At 49.9% G+C, this 16,285-nt stretch overlaps 1 protein-coding gene across 1 annotated transcript in view; it reads right to left on the bottom strand.

Moving 5' to 3' along the window:
* TIAM1 (TIAM Rac1 associated GEF 1) overlaps window positions 1-16,285 on the bottom strand; it is a gene marked incomplete at both ends in the record, with an annotated part of 69,631 nt that overhangs the window by 36,620 nt on the left and 16,726 nt on the right. The window contains 6 exons of the mRNA XM_084226056.1: window positions 289-393; window positions 5,161-5,331; window positions 5,801-5,875; window positions 8,223-8,369; window positions 10,694-10,879; window positions 13,758-13,982. Coding sequence (XP_084082182.1) covers window positions 289-393; window positions 5,161-5,331; window positions 5,801-5,875; window positions 8,223-8,369; window positions 10,694-10,879; window positions 13,758-13,982 — 909 coding nt within the window. The remainder of the gene's footprint in view (window positions 1-288; window positions 394-5,160; window positions 5,332-5,800; window positions 5,876-8,222; window positions 8,370-10,693; window positions 10,880-13,757; window positions 13,983-16,285) is intronic.

Raw genomic sequence — 16,285 nt, 5'->3', positions numbered from 1 at the left:
ACAGGAAAAGACAACTTGGAGGGAAGTTAAGCTTCAATGTACCTTAGAGTGACTTTCACACTGCCTGGGGCTGTCCCTCCTCTCTCCCCAGACACATCCACACACAAATGTGAGCTAAACACCAACACAGGATGAAAGGTTGGGAGAGATCCCTTTGCCCAAGGCCAGTTTGCTATGGTCTGCAGAGCACCATAATTGCAAAGCGAAAAGCATAACTCTGGTGCTCCAGAACTCAGATAACACTAATTAACAGCGGTGTCATCCCATCAGCCCGGTGGGCAGCATTACCAGCTCGTAGATCTCCTCCTCTGGCTTTGGCACGTAGAACTGGATCTGGTTCTCCAGCAGGAACTTCAGGCGCAGGTAGTGAGCGGAGCAGTCCAGCTGGTGTGTCTGCAAGAGACAGGGAGCCTTCAGAAAAGCAGCGTTCCCCTCATCTCTGACCCTCACAGCAGCACCTTCCAGCACCATCTCCTGCCTGAAAGCTGAACAAAGCTGGTCTCCCTGCTCTCCCCCAGGAATGAGATCTGCGTACCCACCAACGCTGGCCTGGCGCTCTGCTCCCTCCCAAGCCATCCCAGAAATAAGCCCGTGCTCAGAGCATGCTTCTGGATAAAAGGGCATCTAACTAAATGTTCTGCTAACAGAGCAAAGTAGAGCAGGAGACGGGTTCTCTCTTTGCTTTGGGTTTTTTTAGCACCTTCAGAATTTAGCACGCAAATACGATGCGGCAGATTTCAAGCAAGGTTAATAAGCACAAAAAATCTGTCTGTCCCCTAAATTCCAAGCAGCTCAGGTTACACCGGCTGGAAGAAGCCAAGAGTTGCATCCTGGCTTGCATCCCAGTGGAAGCAGGTCACACCATTTTAATGAATTAGTTATAATTAGCTGAGGATACAGCATTTGGTCTGGGAGATGTTAACGACCTTTTCTCAGCATGATTAATAAGGTTGATTTAAGCAGAGGTTAATGCAGTGTGTAATCAAAACACATTACAAGTATGATAAACACAAAGGATATAATCCAGAAGTTACTTTCAAAGTTCCTACTACATCTAATGAGAAGCCCCAAAGTGATTCACAGATAGAGGAGGTAAATTCTCCTCACTGTCACTTCTGAAATCCCACTATTAAAGGCTTTTATACCTCAGCCTTTTCATTTTACCCCAGCAAATTACCAAGGTTTCTCAGGCTGTGCTGAAAACAATGGCTTATCTGAAAACTCATGCAAGAGCATCGTTATTGCCCGTTTGTCCTGTTTTTTAAAGCCTGGCTTTTCCAGTTCCAGCCCTGATCCAGCAGCACTGAGGTGATGAGCAATGTACCTGTGGAGAACATCCCACCCTGACCCTCCAGCAAACACCCAGAGAACAGGAAACACTTTGGAAAGACTGGATTAGCCCAGGAGTAATAAAAGCTACCAATAATAAGAAGGAAAACCACAACAGATCTATTGCTGCACTCTGCACAGTGCTCTGTTCAAGTATGTCCAACCCAACAAATCAAATTATCATTGGACGAAATGGAGTACCTGAAATGGAACAACCTCTGTAATCCAGGCAAATTCCTAGTTAATGAAATAATGACTGAAATCTACCAAGGGCCAAAAGAAAAACAGCTGAATGTTGGAGATATCCTTGCTCCCCCCCTCTTCTTTCTTGGAAAGCCTCTTGCTTGCTCTTCCCACTGATTACTGCTGTTTTCAGTAGTTCTCTCTTTACAGACACACACACATACAAACACCTCAGAAACTAAAGGGAAGCAGAATTGGCATTAGAGGGTCAGAAATGACACAGACGACTCCTGGGTTACTTTCTGGTTGGCTTAGTTTACTGTCCCTAGACACAGAGCGTCTTGAACAAAAACCCAGAGAGGAGACCAACACCCAGGAAGTGCATGCCCCATGTCTGGGGGTGTCCAGGGCAGGGAATGGAGCCCCAGGAGGGGCTGAGGGAGCTGGGAAGGGGCTCAGCCTGGAGAAAAGGAGGCTCACGGGGGACCCTGTGGCTCTGCACATGTCCCTGCCAGGAGGGGACAGCCAGGGGGAACAGGGACAGGAGGAGAGAGACGGGACTCAGGCTGGGCCAGGGCAGGCTCAGGCTGGACACCAGGAGAATTTCCCCATGGAAAGGAACAGACTGCCCAGGGAGGTTTGGAGTGCCCAAGGAATTCCTGGTGTGGCACTCCATGTATTTAGAGCCATGCATTTCTTCCAACAAACCCCATCAGCCCAAGTGGATGCCATCAATCCAGCACACTGTGATTCCATCCAGGTCAGGAATGAGAGTCCCGACCATGAGCCACCCCATTTAGCTCATTAACATCCCACAGCTGCCCCAGGGCTGCTTCTACCTCAAAATCTGACACTGGTTAAAGTGCCTCAAATAGGGCCATGATGTTCTACTGAAGTGAAAGGAAAAGGTCCCTGGAATGTGGACACAGCCAGGCTGCCCTAAAAGCCAAAGCATTAACCCACTTTTTGTTGCTGGGAGCTGCATCCATATGTGGGGAGGTGGGAGCAGAAACAGGGCAGCTTTAATGATATGAATATCCTTTCAAGACCACCCAAAATACCTTTCAGCCATCCAAATCAGCTTCTTGGTTTATTTATTTCTCTCCTAATAACTCTGGCTAGGTCTGGACTAAATTAAGCAGCTAACCCCGTTTAAAGCACAGCCTGACAGCTCGACTGAGGTGCTCCAGAAGAAGAATTTACAGCCGGGCTGGGATCCCATTCAAGAGGCTCCAAGTGCCAGGGTGGGCTGGCACACAAGCCCAGCTCCTTTCTGGCCAAGGAGAGGGCCTGGCACATTCTCCAGCTTGGTGGGGGAGACCTTTGTGGCAGCAGCACAGGAACGTGGCCATCCCACTGCTCCTGTGTGGCCCCAGCTCTCCCAGCAGGAAAACATCAGCCCAAAGGCAAAGGAAGCCCCCAGAGCATCAGGCTTAACTTCTCAGAGGCTCTGAGCACAAACCCAGAGACCCTGGGCTACCTGCTTCTTGCCCCTCATGCAGGTCCCTTTGAAAAATGTAAATGGTGAGGGGGGAAAAACACCCCAGCCTCTCTCATGCCTCGCTTTTTATGCAGTCAAAAGACAAAATGCCACGTAGTCATCTTGTTCTTTACTGCTATTATCTCCATATTGGGTTTTGGTGTTATTATCTCCACACTGGCTCTGCCTAAATCTGTATACAGAGTGCGATTTCCTCCTCCATTTTAAGACATACCATTATGCAAATGTTAGTAATGCATATACATTCGTTCACACTGAGCAGTGTCATCACAGAATCACAGGATGGTTAAGATTGGAAGGGACCAACTATTTCCTATCAGCCAGAGAAAGCAATTTAATGCATATACACTGAGTTTTCCTGCCTTCCAAGTGATGCTGCTAGTTACATCTGAGGAGAAATCTTTGAGAAACCACTTTAAAAATGCTTTAAACACTCCTCCCACCAATCTTGAATCATAAAAGTGTCACAAAGCATCCTCCAAAGCCTAACTCGCTGTATAATAACAAGCAGCAATGTTAGCATAAGAACACATTTTCCACAATGACTTTAGTGCATTGAATGCTCTCCAACAGAAGAGCCAAGCTCAGTTTAGCAGCACAGATTTAACCACATCTACAAACATGAGGAGGTTTATATGAAATGTAGAGCTTGAAATGTTTACTGTACCAGAACTTGACTGGCTCTCAGATGGCAGATGGCAAACTGATGTGAAATGATGTGGATCGGATATTAAAGGGGGGAAAATGAGCTGAATGCAAGAGACAGAAGAAAGAGATTGATTATTAAATGCTACAGAAAAAAAAGGCATCTCGACAGTGCTTTTCAGGCAGAAAACTCGTACAGAAAGGAAAGAAACAGACAGGAGCTCTTGAAAAAACACTCACCAACCTCCCCTTCTCCCTAAACACCCCCACCCACCGCAGCAACAGCACAGTGAGAGACCAGACCCTCGGCAGGCACCTGCTGAAACCACGGAGCTACACCAGCCAAGGACTCAGTCCGCTGAGTTAACCATCCTCACCCAAAGCAGAACATAAAATATCCTAAAAATAAATCATTACTAATAATGTGTCATCCAGCTTCCCTGTTATGCCACTCTCCAAAAATGTCATCTTTTGCTGAAGACAAAGCAGAGCTTTCACAAGCTGCAGCGCACCTGGCAGAGAGACGGGCGCACCGTGCAATTACTGGAAACAAACGCCTTTCTCTCACCTTCCCTCTCTTTAGAAGCACATGCAACACGCTCTGAAAGTCCCCAAAGTTAAGCTCTCAATAGTAATAAATGTTTTCTTTGCTGCTGCTGTTGTTGTTGTACAAAGCAGACTCACTTTTCAGAGCGGCACGTGACAGGTCGCGCTCGCTCCGAAAACACACATTATGCAGCTGCCAGAGCTGAAAGCCTGTGTTTAATTTGTCAAAGTTTCCAACTCTTTAGAGATGTAACTCTTTTTAATGGCCCAACGTCTCTCATACTTCATCTGGCAAACAAATCCAGGTGGCTTTTCTTCCCCCCCACTCCAAACGTAGATAAAAGCTTTCCCCTGTCCCTCCTGCCACCCACGCGAGGATGGGTCTGGTTCTGCACTGCAGGCAGCCAGCACAGGCACCTTCCCCCCTCCTGGGGCTGCTGCCCTCCCAGTGCCAGTCTGAGGGCAGGGAAGCAGGGATGGCTCCTGGAAACACATCCCCTGGCTCCTGGGAAGGGGTGAGTGAGGCAGAGGGAAGAAGGGGCTGCGGGAGGGACGCAGAGCTGGGGCGGGAGGGATGCAGAGCTGGGGCACCAGGGTGACTGCACTGCCACAATGAGGGGCACCCGGGGGCTGGGAGAGGGGTCCCCCCTCAGCTGGGTGCCACTGCAGGGACAGGGGATGGCTGGCTCTGGGAAGGGCAGCAGCAGGGGCACAGCCAGCCCGAGCAGGCACTTCCAGCCAGAGTGGGGAAGGCAAAGCGAGCCTGCTGCCTGCTGTCCCTGCGGCCACACCGAGTCAGCTCCAGCTGCAGGGAACTCTCTGCTGTGCTCCTGGCCTCAGCACTGCAGCGTGATTTGTGTTCTTCACCCAGACAGAACCGGTGTCCCAGCGCAGAGCAGTCCGAGCAGCGGCACACCAGGCTGCAGTGATTTCCAGCTGCCCCGGGGCACGTTTACCTTGCAGATCATTTCCAGCACGTCCCTGGAGGTGTCCCCAGGCCGGATGACTGTCAGGGCAGGCTGGTTGTTGGGCAGGCAGAACCACGAGGGCGTGAAGTACTCGTGCACCCAGATATCACAGTCGGGGTTGTGCTGGTGGACGCTGCTCAGGGCCACTTCTTTGTCCCTCTAAACAGACAAAATCCATCATGACAATGCCGGCCCAACACAGCTCCCTCTCCCCATCAGTAACTCATGCATTATGTGCTGCACCAGAGCTCTCTCAGAGAGATGATATTTTGCTCCTAAGCCCAGGTTGAAGGCTTGTATGGACAGGAACCTGCAGCTTTCCCTGAGCAGGGAAAAGTGTGCCTCCTGTGCCACCCACACAGCTCCACTGCTGCAGTGTGCTTCTCCTGGGGTTTCACCCTATGCCTACTGGGAATGCTAGGAATGCAACAACAAAATAGTAGGGATGAAAGCAGATTTGAATTTAAAACCGAAATGTGCAGTGTTTCTGGGCAAACCACAACAAAACTGCTGCGGGTACTGCAGCTCCGATGCTTAGAAATGGCAAAAGAGCAAATCTTCTTATTTATTCTGAATTTACTGCCTGCAAACATGGGGGAAGGAGGCAGCTGGGGAGCTGTGGCTTTACCTTGCCATCTGGGACTGTGTCATCAAAGATCCCTTCAAGAGATTTCTTCACTGAATCCACTCCTTCTCCAAACACCTGAGGAACAAGAGAGGGGATCTGCTTTAAACACAAAATGACTCCCTGCGCACAGCACATGCCACGGGCAGAACAGCCTGTCTCACAGCCAGAACAGAATTCAAACTGAGAAACACAAACAGCCATCTCCAAACACACTGCCTGCAGAAATGCTTCACTGTTACAGAAATCTGGGAGGGGGAAAACCTTCTTCAGGGTGGGTGAGTCACGTCCAGCAGCCTCTCTAACCTCCTTCTGCTCGAGCCTGTCATCCAAAAAGAAACAACACAAGAACAAGGAGGTGTTTTCAGCAGAGAGGGGATCCCAAACACCAGGCCAGCTCACTCCAGGTGCCATTCCCTAAATACAGGGAAGTGCTGTCCTGTGTCCCCAGTTCCTCACTAGGACCCCTCCTCCTGAGCACAGCTGTGGCTGTACTGACACAGGCACACCTTTGCACCAGTCTCTGTCCGCACCTGGGCCCTCCACCAAGGTTTGCAGGGCAGTGACCTGGGGGACCTCTCCAACAGTCCCTGCCTCTGCTGCAGATGCACTGGAGAAAAGGAAAACAGCAGCCTGCTGGAAGAGAAGGTGAGGTGAAAAACGAGCTGGTGATGGGGTGGTACAGGAAGATAAGAGGCCACTTCTGCTTGGAAGTCTGTCCTGACTTTCTTGTTAGAGCTGGACTAATTTTATCTCTCTTTGTGCTGAGTTTCTCCATCAGTAGAAGTGGGAAATGAACACTTCCCCACCTCTGCTGAGGACTCAGAAGAACTCTGCTTCTGGCTGGCTTGGTAATGAGCCAGCTGCCAAAACGTACTCAGCAAACATTCAAGCACAAGGCAGTGTAACCCTTCTCTAATGAAACAGGAGCCGGTAACCCAGCACGAGCCAGAGAGCCAAAACCAACAGGATCCCATGCAGGAGGAATCAACAAACAGGAATATGTGCAGCATCCAGCCCAAATCAGCACAGGGCAGGCAGGGTTGGTGCTGCAGCAGAACCCAATAACAAGAACTAAAAAGTTCAGTTTTAGAGCTCCACATCAGCACAGCTCTGGGATCAAGTTGCTGGCCTGTTAATTATTGCCTGGCTAAAATGCAGCAGGGACCAGGCAGGATGGGAAAAGGTCTCTGCCTTTTGGGGATTTTCAGCTGGCTGCTTCCAATAGGCAACACTCTGCACAAGCGAGGGAAACGTGTTCAGCCACTGCATTCACACACTCTGCTACTTCCTCAAAACTTCACACTTTTTACAACTCTCTGCACAATGGATTTCCTTTACCCTGGAACAGAATCCCTCTCCTCACAGAATGCCTGTGCTGTGGAGGAGTGAGGGGGGCAGGAGCAGAGGAGGCAGCGTGAAGAATGAGATTATCTCCACTGAAAGGAAAAACAAAAAGGGGGAGCTCAGGGGGGAAGAAAAACAGGTCTGAAAACAGAGCACAGGCAGGATCCCAGCTCAGGACAAGGGATTTGGGGCAAGTAAATACAAAGCAACGGGGGTGCTGCAGCATCAGCACAAGGAATTGGGAATGTGCTCATGGAGCTGCATTCCAGCCAAGCCCAGGGCTTTTGCTCAGCCTCTAAATATCAGGTGAACTTTCAGTGTCTGACTCCAAACAGGCTCATCATCCTCTGCTGAACAAAACAAACACCCACTGCTGCTTGAACAGACAGCACCAGAAATCACAGGGCACAGAACAGTGTGTGTCCCCAGCCTTTCTCCCCACAATAAGTGAGGGAAGAGAAAGAAAGGCAGAGCCTGCATTTCCTGCAATTAGATGAGGTATGGCTCTCAAAAAGTGAAAGCTGTAATTAGGGATGTTCGGAAAGAATAACAGGGAAGCACCTTCCTACCACACTAGAGCACGTTTTCTAGAGAAAGATCTGGGCAGCGACTGGGTGGAAACTGCACAGCTTCTGCTTTTTTATAGATCTGAAACTCTGAAACAAAACAGGGAGTGTCCTACTACATGCAAAGCTTCTTGGCACTTCAGGAAGTTTTCACCAAACTCAGCTACATTTAAATCATTGTCATTTTAAATTAAAAAGAACCAAACAAGTCTGGATTGTTTTGGGGTTTTTCCTCTCCAAAGCTGTGTCTGTTTTACACTGGTGCTCAGTTGCTCCTGAGATTAGGAAAGGCACCTGCAGGAAGAGCAGAAGGAGCAGAAACGCAGCAACAGAATTCAGCTAAAGAAAAGGGCAGATTCCAGCCCTTTGGCAGGAGCTGCTGTGCACTGATGTGCAGCTGCAGCCCCTGGTTTTGGATGGGGATGAGGAACGCCATGACTCCGTGCGAGCTGCGTTCTGCCCGCCAACAAACCACCCCCGCAGTAACAGCACCCCAAACTCCCACCTCTTACCTGGTTAATGCTGGGCCTCCCCTGCTTCTTCTTCGAGGTAGTGTCCAGCCCCCAGAGAGAAGAAAACCTGCTCCTCCTCTTGCTGGCAGACCTGGACATGGCCTGTGTCCTTCTCCTCACTCCCGACTCCCCCGTGCGAGCCGCCACCTGTCAATGCCACGTGCCTTCAGCACCAGAGCTGCGGCACCCCAGCACAAACTCCTCCAAACTGGGGGGTCTGCTCTGGGGGGGGAAGGCAAATCCTATGGGAATGCAGGGTTCTCACTGCTGGGATGGTGGGGATGCTGCCAGGCCGCTGCCTTCTCACTACGAATTAACTGGCTTCTGCCAGCAGCCCGTACCAAATATTGAAATGGACAGCACACACCACCTCCAGCATTTCTGGCATTTCATGTGAGATATTTCAAAGGAGCCTAATCATCATAGAGCAAAACCTCAGCACCAGTGAAGGGTTTGGGTTTTTAATTTTTCTTTTCCTAGCAAGCTTTCAAAGCTGGACATGTGAAACCTGAGCCTTCCAAACTTATCTGTTGCTTCCCAAAAACCCGGTCTTCCTCTTTGCTCTTTCCTGTGGAAACACTCTGGGCATCCTGGTGCTGACTCAGAAGTGCAGCAAGGCCAGATAAAGGCTTGCTGGGAGCTCATGGCATTTAAGACTGCACTTCCTTAAAGATAAGTGACATCTGAAGGATTGAGCAAGGCACAGGAAGGGAAAAGTGAGCTGAAATGACCCTTCCTTCCCATCAGAGAAGCAAAATGCCCTGTGGTAACAAGAGACATTGCCTTGACTGAGCCCAGCTATCTGGGGAGCTCTGGAGGAGATCAGTGCTGAAGAGTTCAGGCCCAAAAAGAAATCTGTCAAAGCAGATTTCCCACGTGGAGGTGGCTTGAGGAGAGGAGCTCCTCTCCTGGCAAAAAGGGAGTGGTAGGGAACAGCAGGAGGCAGGGCACAGACAAACAGACAGACCGACCCACCCTGCTGCCTGCACCTCGTGGAACACCTCAGTGCTGCATTCCCACAGCCCAGAGCAGCAGAACGGCCCTGGGAACACCCATGTCCCCAAGGGATGTCCCCAGCTGAGGAACTGGCTGGATGCAGCACATCCAGAACTACAGTGGGATGGACAGAGGGCAGGCTGCAGCTCCAGGGAACTGTGTGAGGAATGGGCGCTCTCCTTGGCAAACGGGGGAAAATCCAGGAAAAGGAGAACTCGAGCACCACAGCAACACCTCCATTTCCACAGCCACGACTGTGAGAGGCTCTCCAGCTGTGCCTGGGACATTTATCCAGAGCCACCTGGGGTAACTTAGCACATCCTTGGATGAATGAGCTGGGAACACCTTCGGGAGACTTGGGTCATGGAATCACAGAATCATTTGGGATGGAGGGGACCTTAAAGCCCAGCCCATCCCATCCCCACCCCCTGCCATGGACAGGGACACCTTCCGCTGTTCCCAGGCTGCTCCAAGCCCCATCCAGCCTGGTCTGGGACACTTCAGGATCCAGGGGCAGCCACAGCTGCTCTGGGTAAACTCCCTTCCTGAAACTTGAGCTAGGGCTCCTCACGTGAGATTGCATTTCCCCACGTTCCTGGGGGCAAAGGAGGACACGAGAGTTTGCTGAGAGGAGAAGAAAACACGTGTCTCTTCCAACACAACATTTTCCAAACATATTTTTTCCCTTGGCTCTCCAGAGACACCAGCATGAAGAGGCAGACTGTTTTTCAGGCTAGAGCTCAGTGCTTTGCTTGATGTGAAAAAAAAAAATAAGCATAAATGCAAATTGCAGCCCGCCACTTAAAAAATATAATAAATCCACCAGCAATTAGCAGGATGATGACGCTAATCTTTTCATATAGGAAAGAATAAAAACGCCCCTGACTGAATTACAGCTCTGCATTCAATTGAAGGCTACAGCTGACATCTACAAGACAACAGTGGAGCTCAGCTATTTCTGTGAACTTCCAGGAGTCCAAGACTAAACTACAAGAACTCGATTCAAATTCATTAAAACCTCACCACTTTGCAAAACATCTCCCTGTACTTTTAAGAGCTGGGTTGTTACAGTATTCAAATTTTAAAAAACATTTGCCACACTATAGGGAGCACATTTCCCCTTCCTCGTGGAGCATCAGCTGCTGATGACCAGAGAATTGGAAAAATTGGTGGGTAGTTGGAATAACTGGAATAAAGTCAGATAGGCCCAAGAAGGTCTCAGCCAGCACATGCTGAGGGCCTCAGAATGGCTCCCACTGACTTCAGGGGACGTGTGGATCACACCCAAATCCATGGACACTTGAGATGACCCTGTATCTGTTTCTGGCAGTGGAAATTCCAAACAACACGTCTAGGACACAGACGGCTCTGCCCCATCTGCTCCTCCAGCCCAGCCCAGCCCCTGTGGGAGCAGCCCCTCCTGCAGGGCCGGGTCCCTGAGCCCTGCCCAGCCCTGCCCAGCCCAGCCCACTCACCAGTGCGTGGAAGGAGGACACGGAGAAGATGCCCAGGCGGCCCATGGCCACCTTGGTGGGGCGGCTGGCGAAGGCCAGCAGGCGCTTGGGGTTGGGCAGCTCCCCGCCCTGCAGGCTGGCCAGGTAACAGCGGTAGCGGAACAGGTCCATCTGGAACTGCTCCAGGTTCTGCTCCCACACGAAGATCTGCCAGGGCACAGAAGGGGACAACAGCCCGGTGAATGCCTTGGAACAATTCCCAGCGACACACTCTCACCAGCTCTGCTGGTCACAGTGACTCTGAGATACGGACAAGCCTCTTTTCCCGCCCGGCAGTCGAAGGAGGAGTCAGAATTCTCCTGATCTTGTTCTCAAGGCTGTTTATTATTTCTTATCTATGACATTCCTTCTCCGACCTGCCGAGGTCTGTATGGCAGGCAGGGCTGAGGCACACTGCCCGCCTCAGAGGCGGTGCTGTCTTTTTATGCTAAAACCACGTGTACATTATTTACCGTAACTTCCCAATGCCTATCACCTAGGTTAGACAGTGAGCTTCTACTCTAAAACAATCTAAAAATGCCAGCAGGAGATGGAGGCCAAGAAGAAGAAGGAAAAAGGACAAGGCACGCCCAAATCCCTCCATCTTGGGACCCCGAGCCCCCATTCTAAAAACATCAAAATCTATTTTTCACCCTGTGACAAAATAACTATTATTCTACTTAAACTTTCTTGACTTGTAATTCGTCATATAAAGGTTGGAAATTGTTTTTTCCAAGGGCTAAATCAAAGGCACAGGGGTGTTGGGCTCTGTGCCAAGGTCTCTGAGCCCCCTGGGCAGGGGCTCAAGCCCTCCAGGGCAGCCAGAGGAATTTCCTGGGTTCCGACAATACACCTGTCACTGTGACATTTCCTGAAAAATCCCTTTGTTAGGATTTCTTCTCCTCAGAAGCTGAGAAGCTTCAGAAAAGAAATGTAAACAACAATTATTTGATTGCTTTAGAATGTGCTCTGGAGATTGTTTACTAACAGGTGTATCTTCAATTAGTTTTATGTGAATTGTGTCAACTTCATGACTAATTTTAGTTTAGTTGTGTTGGGATTCTGGTCAGTCACGGGTTTTTATTATTCATTCTTTTCTAGCCTTCTGAGATATGCTATACTAAAACTCTACTAAAAGAATAGAGAAGAGATATCATATCATATCAACCTTCTAAGAACACAGAGTCAAATTCTCATCTCCCACCTCATCCTGGAAACCCTCACAACACCACACTCACCCTTTTCACCAGTGCTGCTCTCACCCAACAAACCCTGATTGCTGATTTTCCCACATTCCCCTGCCCTCCCAACCCCCCAAAGGATGCAAACAGTTAAAGAGCTTTGATTAGATGGAAAACAACTTTTTCTACATTCGTGGCAAAAGTCTCCTCCTGGGACAACCGCTCCTTTGATACAATGCTAATTAACAGGATTAAATTTTCATTTTTAATTTTCTTTGTATTTCCAGGATTCTCTGCTCAGCAGTCCCTTAAGAGGCTTCTTTCATGCATCAAGAGCATCTGAGGAACCAGAAGAGCAAACCCCACCAAACTCCAGGCACAGGGCAACCCAAATCAGCAGCCACAGCAGCAGCTTTGCTGTGAGCAACAACAGAGCTTGAAAAAGTGCCATACACTGGGGATAATTAATCTGATCAGTAGAAGAGTACTGTAATCAGCCTATGGAAAGACTTATTTAAATAATTAAAATAGCTTATAGGAAACAGTTTCAAAGCATCCAGACGAACTCAGTTACATAAAGAGAGATACTGCTCTGCCCTCTCACTGTGAGTGACAGCTTTGAGTGGAGCTCTTCAGCCTCTCCCTCCCCTTCCTCCCCTTCTCACAGGCTTCCAGGGGGTACAAATCCCTTTAGCTCAGCCCCAGCCACTTCCCCCCATGCTTTGCATTAAGGCACACTTGGCAGCCGTGGCAGGAGAGCTCCAAATGAGGGGAGCAGCAGCCATATGTTAAGTTTCCCAAAATAAGGTGCTGCTGCAGCAGCGGGAGAGACATCTGCTTGAGGCTCTCTGCTTCTGAAAGCCAGCCACACTGTCCACTTGAAGGCACCCAGGGGTGCAGCCACAAGGTCAAGGCAGGCCCCTGTGACAAGCAGAAACCAGGCATGGCTCCCTCAGCCCAGCTGCCAGCAGGAGCAGCAGCCTCTGGCACACTTAAAGCAGCAGCAGCAGGGTTGGTTGGTGTGTGAACAGCTGCTCCCCAAGGCATCCCCCAGCCACGGCCCGGCAGCCTCCTGCCATCCAAATCTCCTGGAGGCCAGCAGAAGACAGCCCATGCTGGACCTTAGTGGAGCAACGGTGCAGCTCAGGCAGCCAGCATAGGTCTCCTGCTCCCACATGCTCCAGGGAGCTCCCAAGAACCTCTAAAAGGCCTTAAACCCTCGCTAGGGACTTTTTGTCAGAATTCAGGACATTGCTCTGGCTGTCTTGGATTGCTTGAACCCTGCCAGGGGGCTCAGAGACCTTGGCACAGAGCCCAAGAACCTGTGACTTTGATTATGACCCATGGAAAAAATTACCAACCTTATATGAGGATCTGCAAGCCTCATCTGAAAGTTTGAGTAGAATAATAGTTTGTCACAGGGTGAAAAATAGATTTTTGAGGTTTTTAGAATGGGGGTTCAGGAGGCGAGATGGAGGAACCTGGGAGTGTCCAGTCTTTCTCCTTCTTCTTCTTGGCCTCCACCTTCTGCTGTGATGCTGGCACTTTTGGATTGGTTTAAGGTAGAAGCTCACTGTCTAACATAGGTGATAGGCATTGGGAAGTTACTGTAAATAATGTACACGTAGTTTTTAGTATAAAAAGATAACACCGCCCCGGGGGCAGGCAGAGTGCCTCTGTCTGACCTGCTGAACGGACCTCAGCTGGACAGGAGATAGAATGGTATAGATAAGAAACAACAACCTTGAGAATGAGACCAGAAGAGTTCTGACCCCTCCTTTGACTGCTGGGCTGGGAAAAGAGACTTTCTAACGCATCTCGGGGTCACTCTGAGCAGCACAAGTCCCGAGAACTTTTGCGCTTACCTGATCCAGTATGGTCTTCTTCTTCTTGGAGTCTGTGACGGAGGACAGCTGCATTTCCCCCATTTTCTTCATCTTCTCGTCCATGTCGATCTTCTGCTCCAGCTTCTTGATCTCAGTCTTGAGCAGCTTGAGCGTGTCCTCCTTGTGGTGCTGCCGCGCCACGGCGGTGGCGCAGGCCGAGTGGATGGCCGTGATCCAGTTCTCCAGCTCCGTCTGGCTGCACGTCTGCCCGAGGGGACAGGGGGAAAGAACTCAGCATCCTCCTCCAAACTGATGGCAGATTAACACCTGCAACTCCGAGGAGTTTCCTCTGTCTTTGATCTCCAGATTCAAAGCCTTAAATCCACTTATAAACCCCCATCATCCCTAAGCAGGCCGTTTCCAACTCGGCGCCCAGCACTTGGAATTACACCTCTATCTGTGCTTTGCAGCCGGGGGTGCTTCCCAGCAAGGCCTCAGCAATTACCTCCCTGGCCATCATTTCTACCTTGGCATTTAACTGTGGTTTCTGAACTCCAGCTCCTTAAGGCAGGGAATGCACCACTGCTGTGCCCATCCCAGGATGGAGAGCTTTTCTGCCATGCAGCAGTCAATAGGAAATTAATGGCAGAAAATGTGACCATGAGAAGTATGTTTTGTGGTGCACAGACAAACAAGCTTTCTGCTTCTGAAAGCCCCAAAGCACTCTGAAAACACCCCTGTTACCATTAAAGGCAGGCTCATCCTCGTTTCACAGCCCTGGCACTGTCCCTTCCAAGCATGGATATGGCAGTCTGGGAAAAGGGACATTTCTCCTTGCTCCAGGCTGGACAGGCCTTGGAGCAACCTGGGATAGTGGAAGGTGTCCCAGGCCGTGGCAGGGCACAGAACTGGATAATCTTTAATGCCCCTTCCAGCCCAAACCACTCCATGAGACACCAGGCTGGAGCATGGGAGCAGTACTTCTTTCTGTAAGAGAACTATTCTGATTAGAGGCTTTTGACACACAAAGAAGAATCTTTCCAGATTCTTTTTTCCCAATTTTCAAAATAAAAAGTCAATCTTAGGCCTTTTACTAAATTCCATTCTATTTTACAGCAGCTCAGGGGTTGCAGAGGACTTTCTGTGAGTGTCAGCCTGTGGCAATAATCACACTGGTATTTGGCTGGAAAAGCAGCAAGGTGCCAAACCACCTTGTTCTAATTAAACTTTCTGATGATGCCTGATCTATTAATAGACAGCCCAGCATGACTTCTCCATGTGCTGGAGAAGATGAGGAAGGTCATCCTCGCTGAGGTGACAACCAACAGCCAAGGATGAAGCTAAGGAGAGCTTCCCAGAGAGGCCCAGCTGGGCTTCACACTGATGCTCCCCCAACTTTGGTGGCACAGGTGTGTCTCACAATGACACCACTTTCCTCACTCAGGCTGTAAGCCCTAAGCAGAAGCAGGATCTGCTGCAGAAGGACTGACCTCCTCCTTCCTGTCACCGTCATATTTTCTGAAAAATCCCTTTGCCAGGATTTCTTCTCCTGGGAAGCTGAGAAGCCTCAGAGAAAAATGAAAACAATAATTATCTGATGGCTTCTCCTGTGTTTTGCTGCTGTGGTTTGGACATTGTTTACCAACTGGTCATTGTTTCATTCGTTTCATGTGAATTGTTTTAACTTAATGACCAGTCAGGGTCAGGCTGTGTCGGACTCTGGAGAGAGTCACAAGATTCATTATTATCTTTTAGCCTTCTGTCTGTATCCTTTCTCTATTCTTTAGTATAGTTTAGTGTAGATTTCTTTGACAGAATATAAGCACATAAAATAATAAATTAGCCTTCTAAGGACGTGGAGTCAGATTCAATTATTCCTCCCAACGGCAGGGGACTCAGAAAATACCACACCCTCCCAAATCCCCTGCCTTCAGCTGGCACTGCACACAGGCTGTGGCTCAAAGTGCCAGGCTCTCTGCCCAGGCTCTAGCACTCATGAGAGCAAGCTCTCACTGCACTGCTGAGGAGAGAGGGAGCTCCCCTTGCTGAGGAATGCCTGCTGGAAGCACAGCAATCATTTGCCATAACAGGAGACACTTTGCCCACAGTCAGGTGCTGAAACCTCATCCCCAGCACAGAAGAGATCAGCACTGGACTTAGGATCAGCTTTGTTAATTCAAAGCAAAATCCCAACAGCCTTTGTTATCTTATTGAATTTCAAAGTATTATCTGCATACCATTAGATTCATTTTTCTTTTTGGTTTCCTTGGCAGAGGGAGGGATAAAAGGGCCTGGGGTGGATTTTACCCCCCTGGCAGATGAGCAGGGATGGGAACTGCTGCCCTTCCCGAGGGGAAGGACCACACCACCAAGCTGCAAACCCCTCGTGGTGTCACAAGCTGCTGTGAGCTGCTGGCACACACGTGTGCCATGTGCAGGGTTTGTGTGGGCACAGCCAGAGCTGCCTGAGCCGCGTGGGAGGGATGGGATGGCTCTGGGTGCAGTACAGTGGGCAGGCTCCTCACAAGGTGCCCAGGGTGTGGGGGATCACCAGCAGCCCTGTTTTC

Source organism: Fringilla coelebs (genome assembly GCF_963513975.1).
Source record: "Fringilla coelebs genome assembly, chromosome: 2".
Lineage (NCBI taxonomy): Eukaryota > Metazoa > Chordata > Aves > Passeriformes > Fringillidae > Fringilla > Fringilla coelebs.
This window is presented reverse-complemented; position numbering and strand designations above follow the sequence as displayed.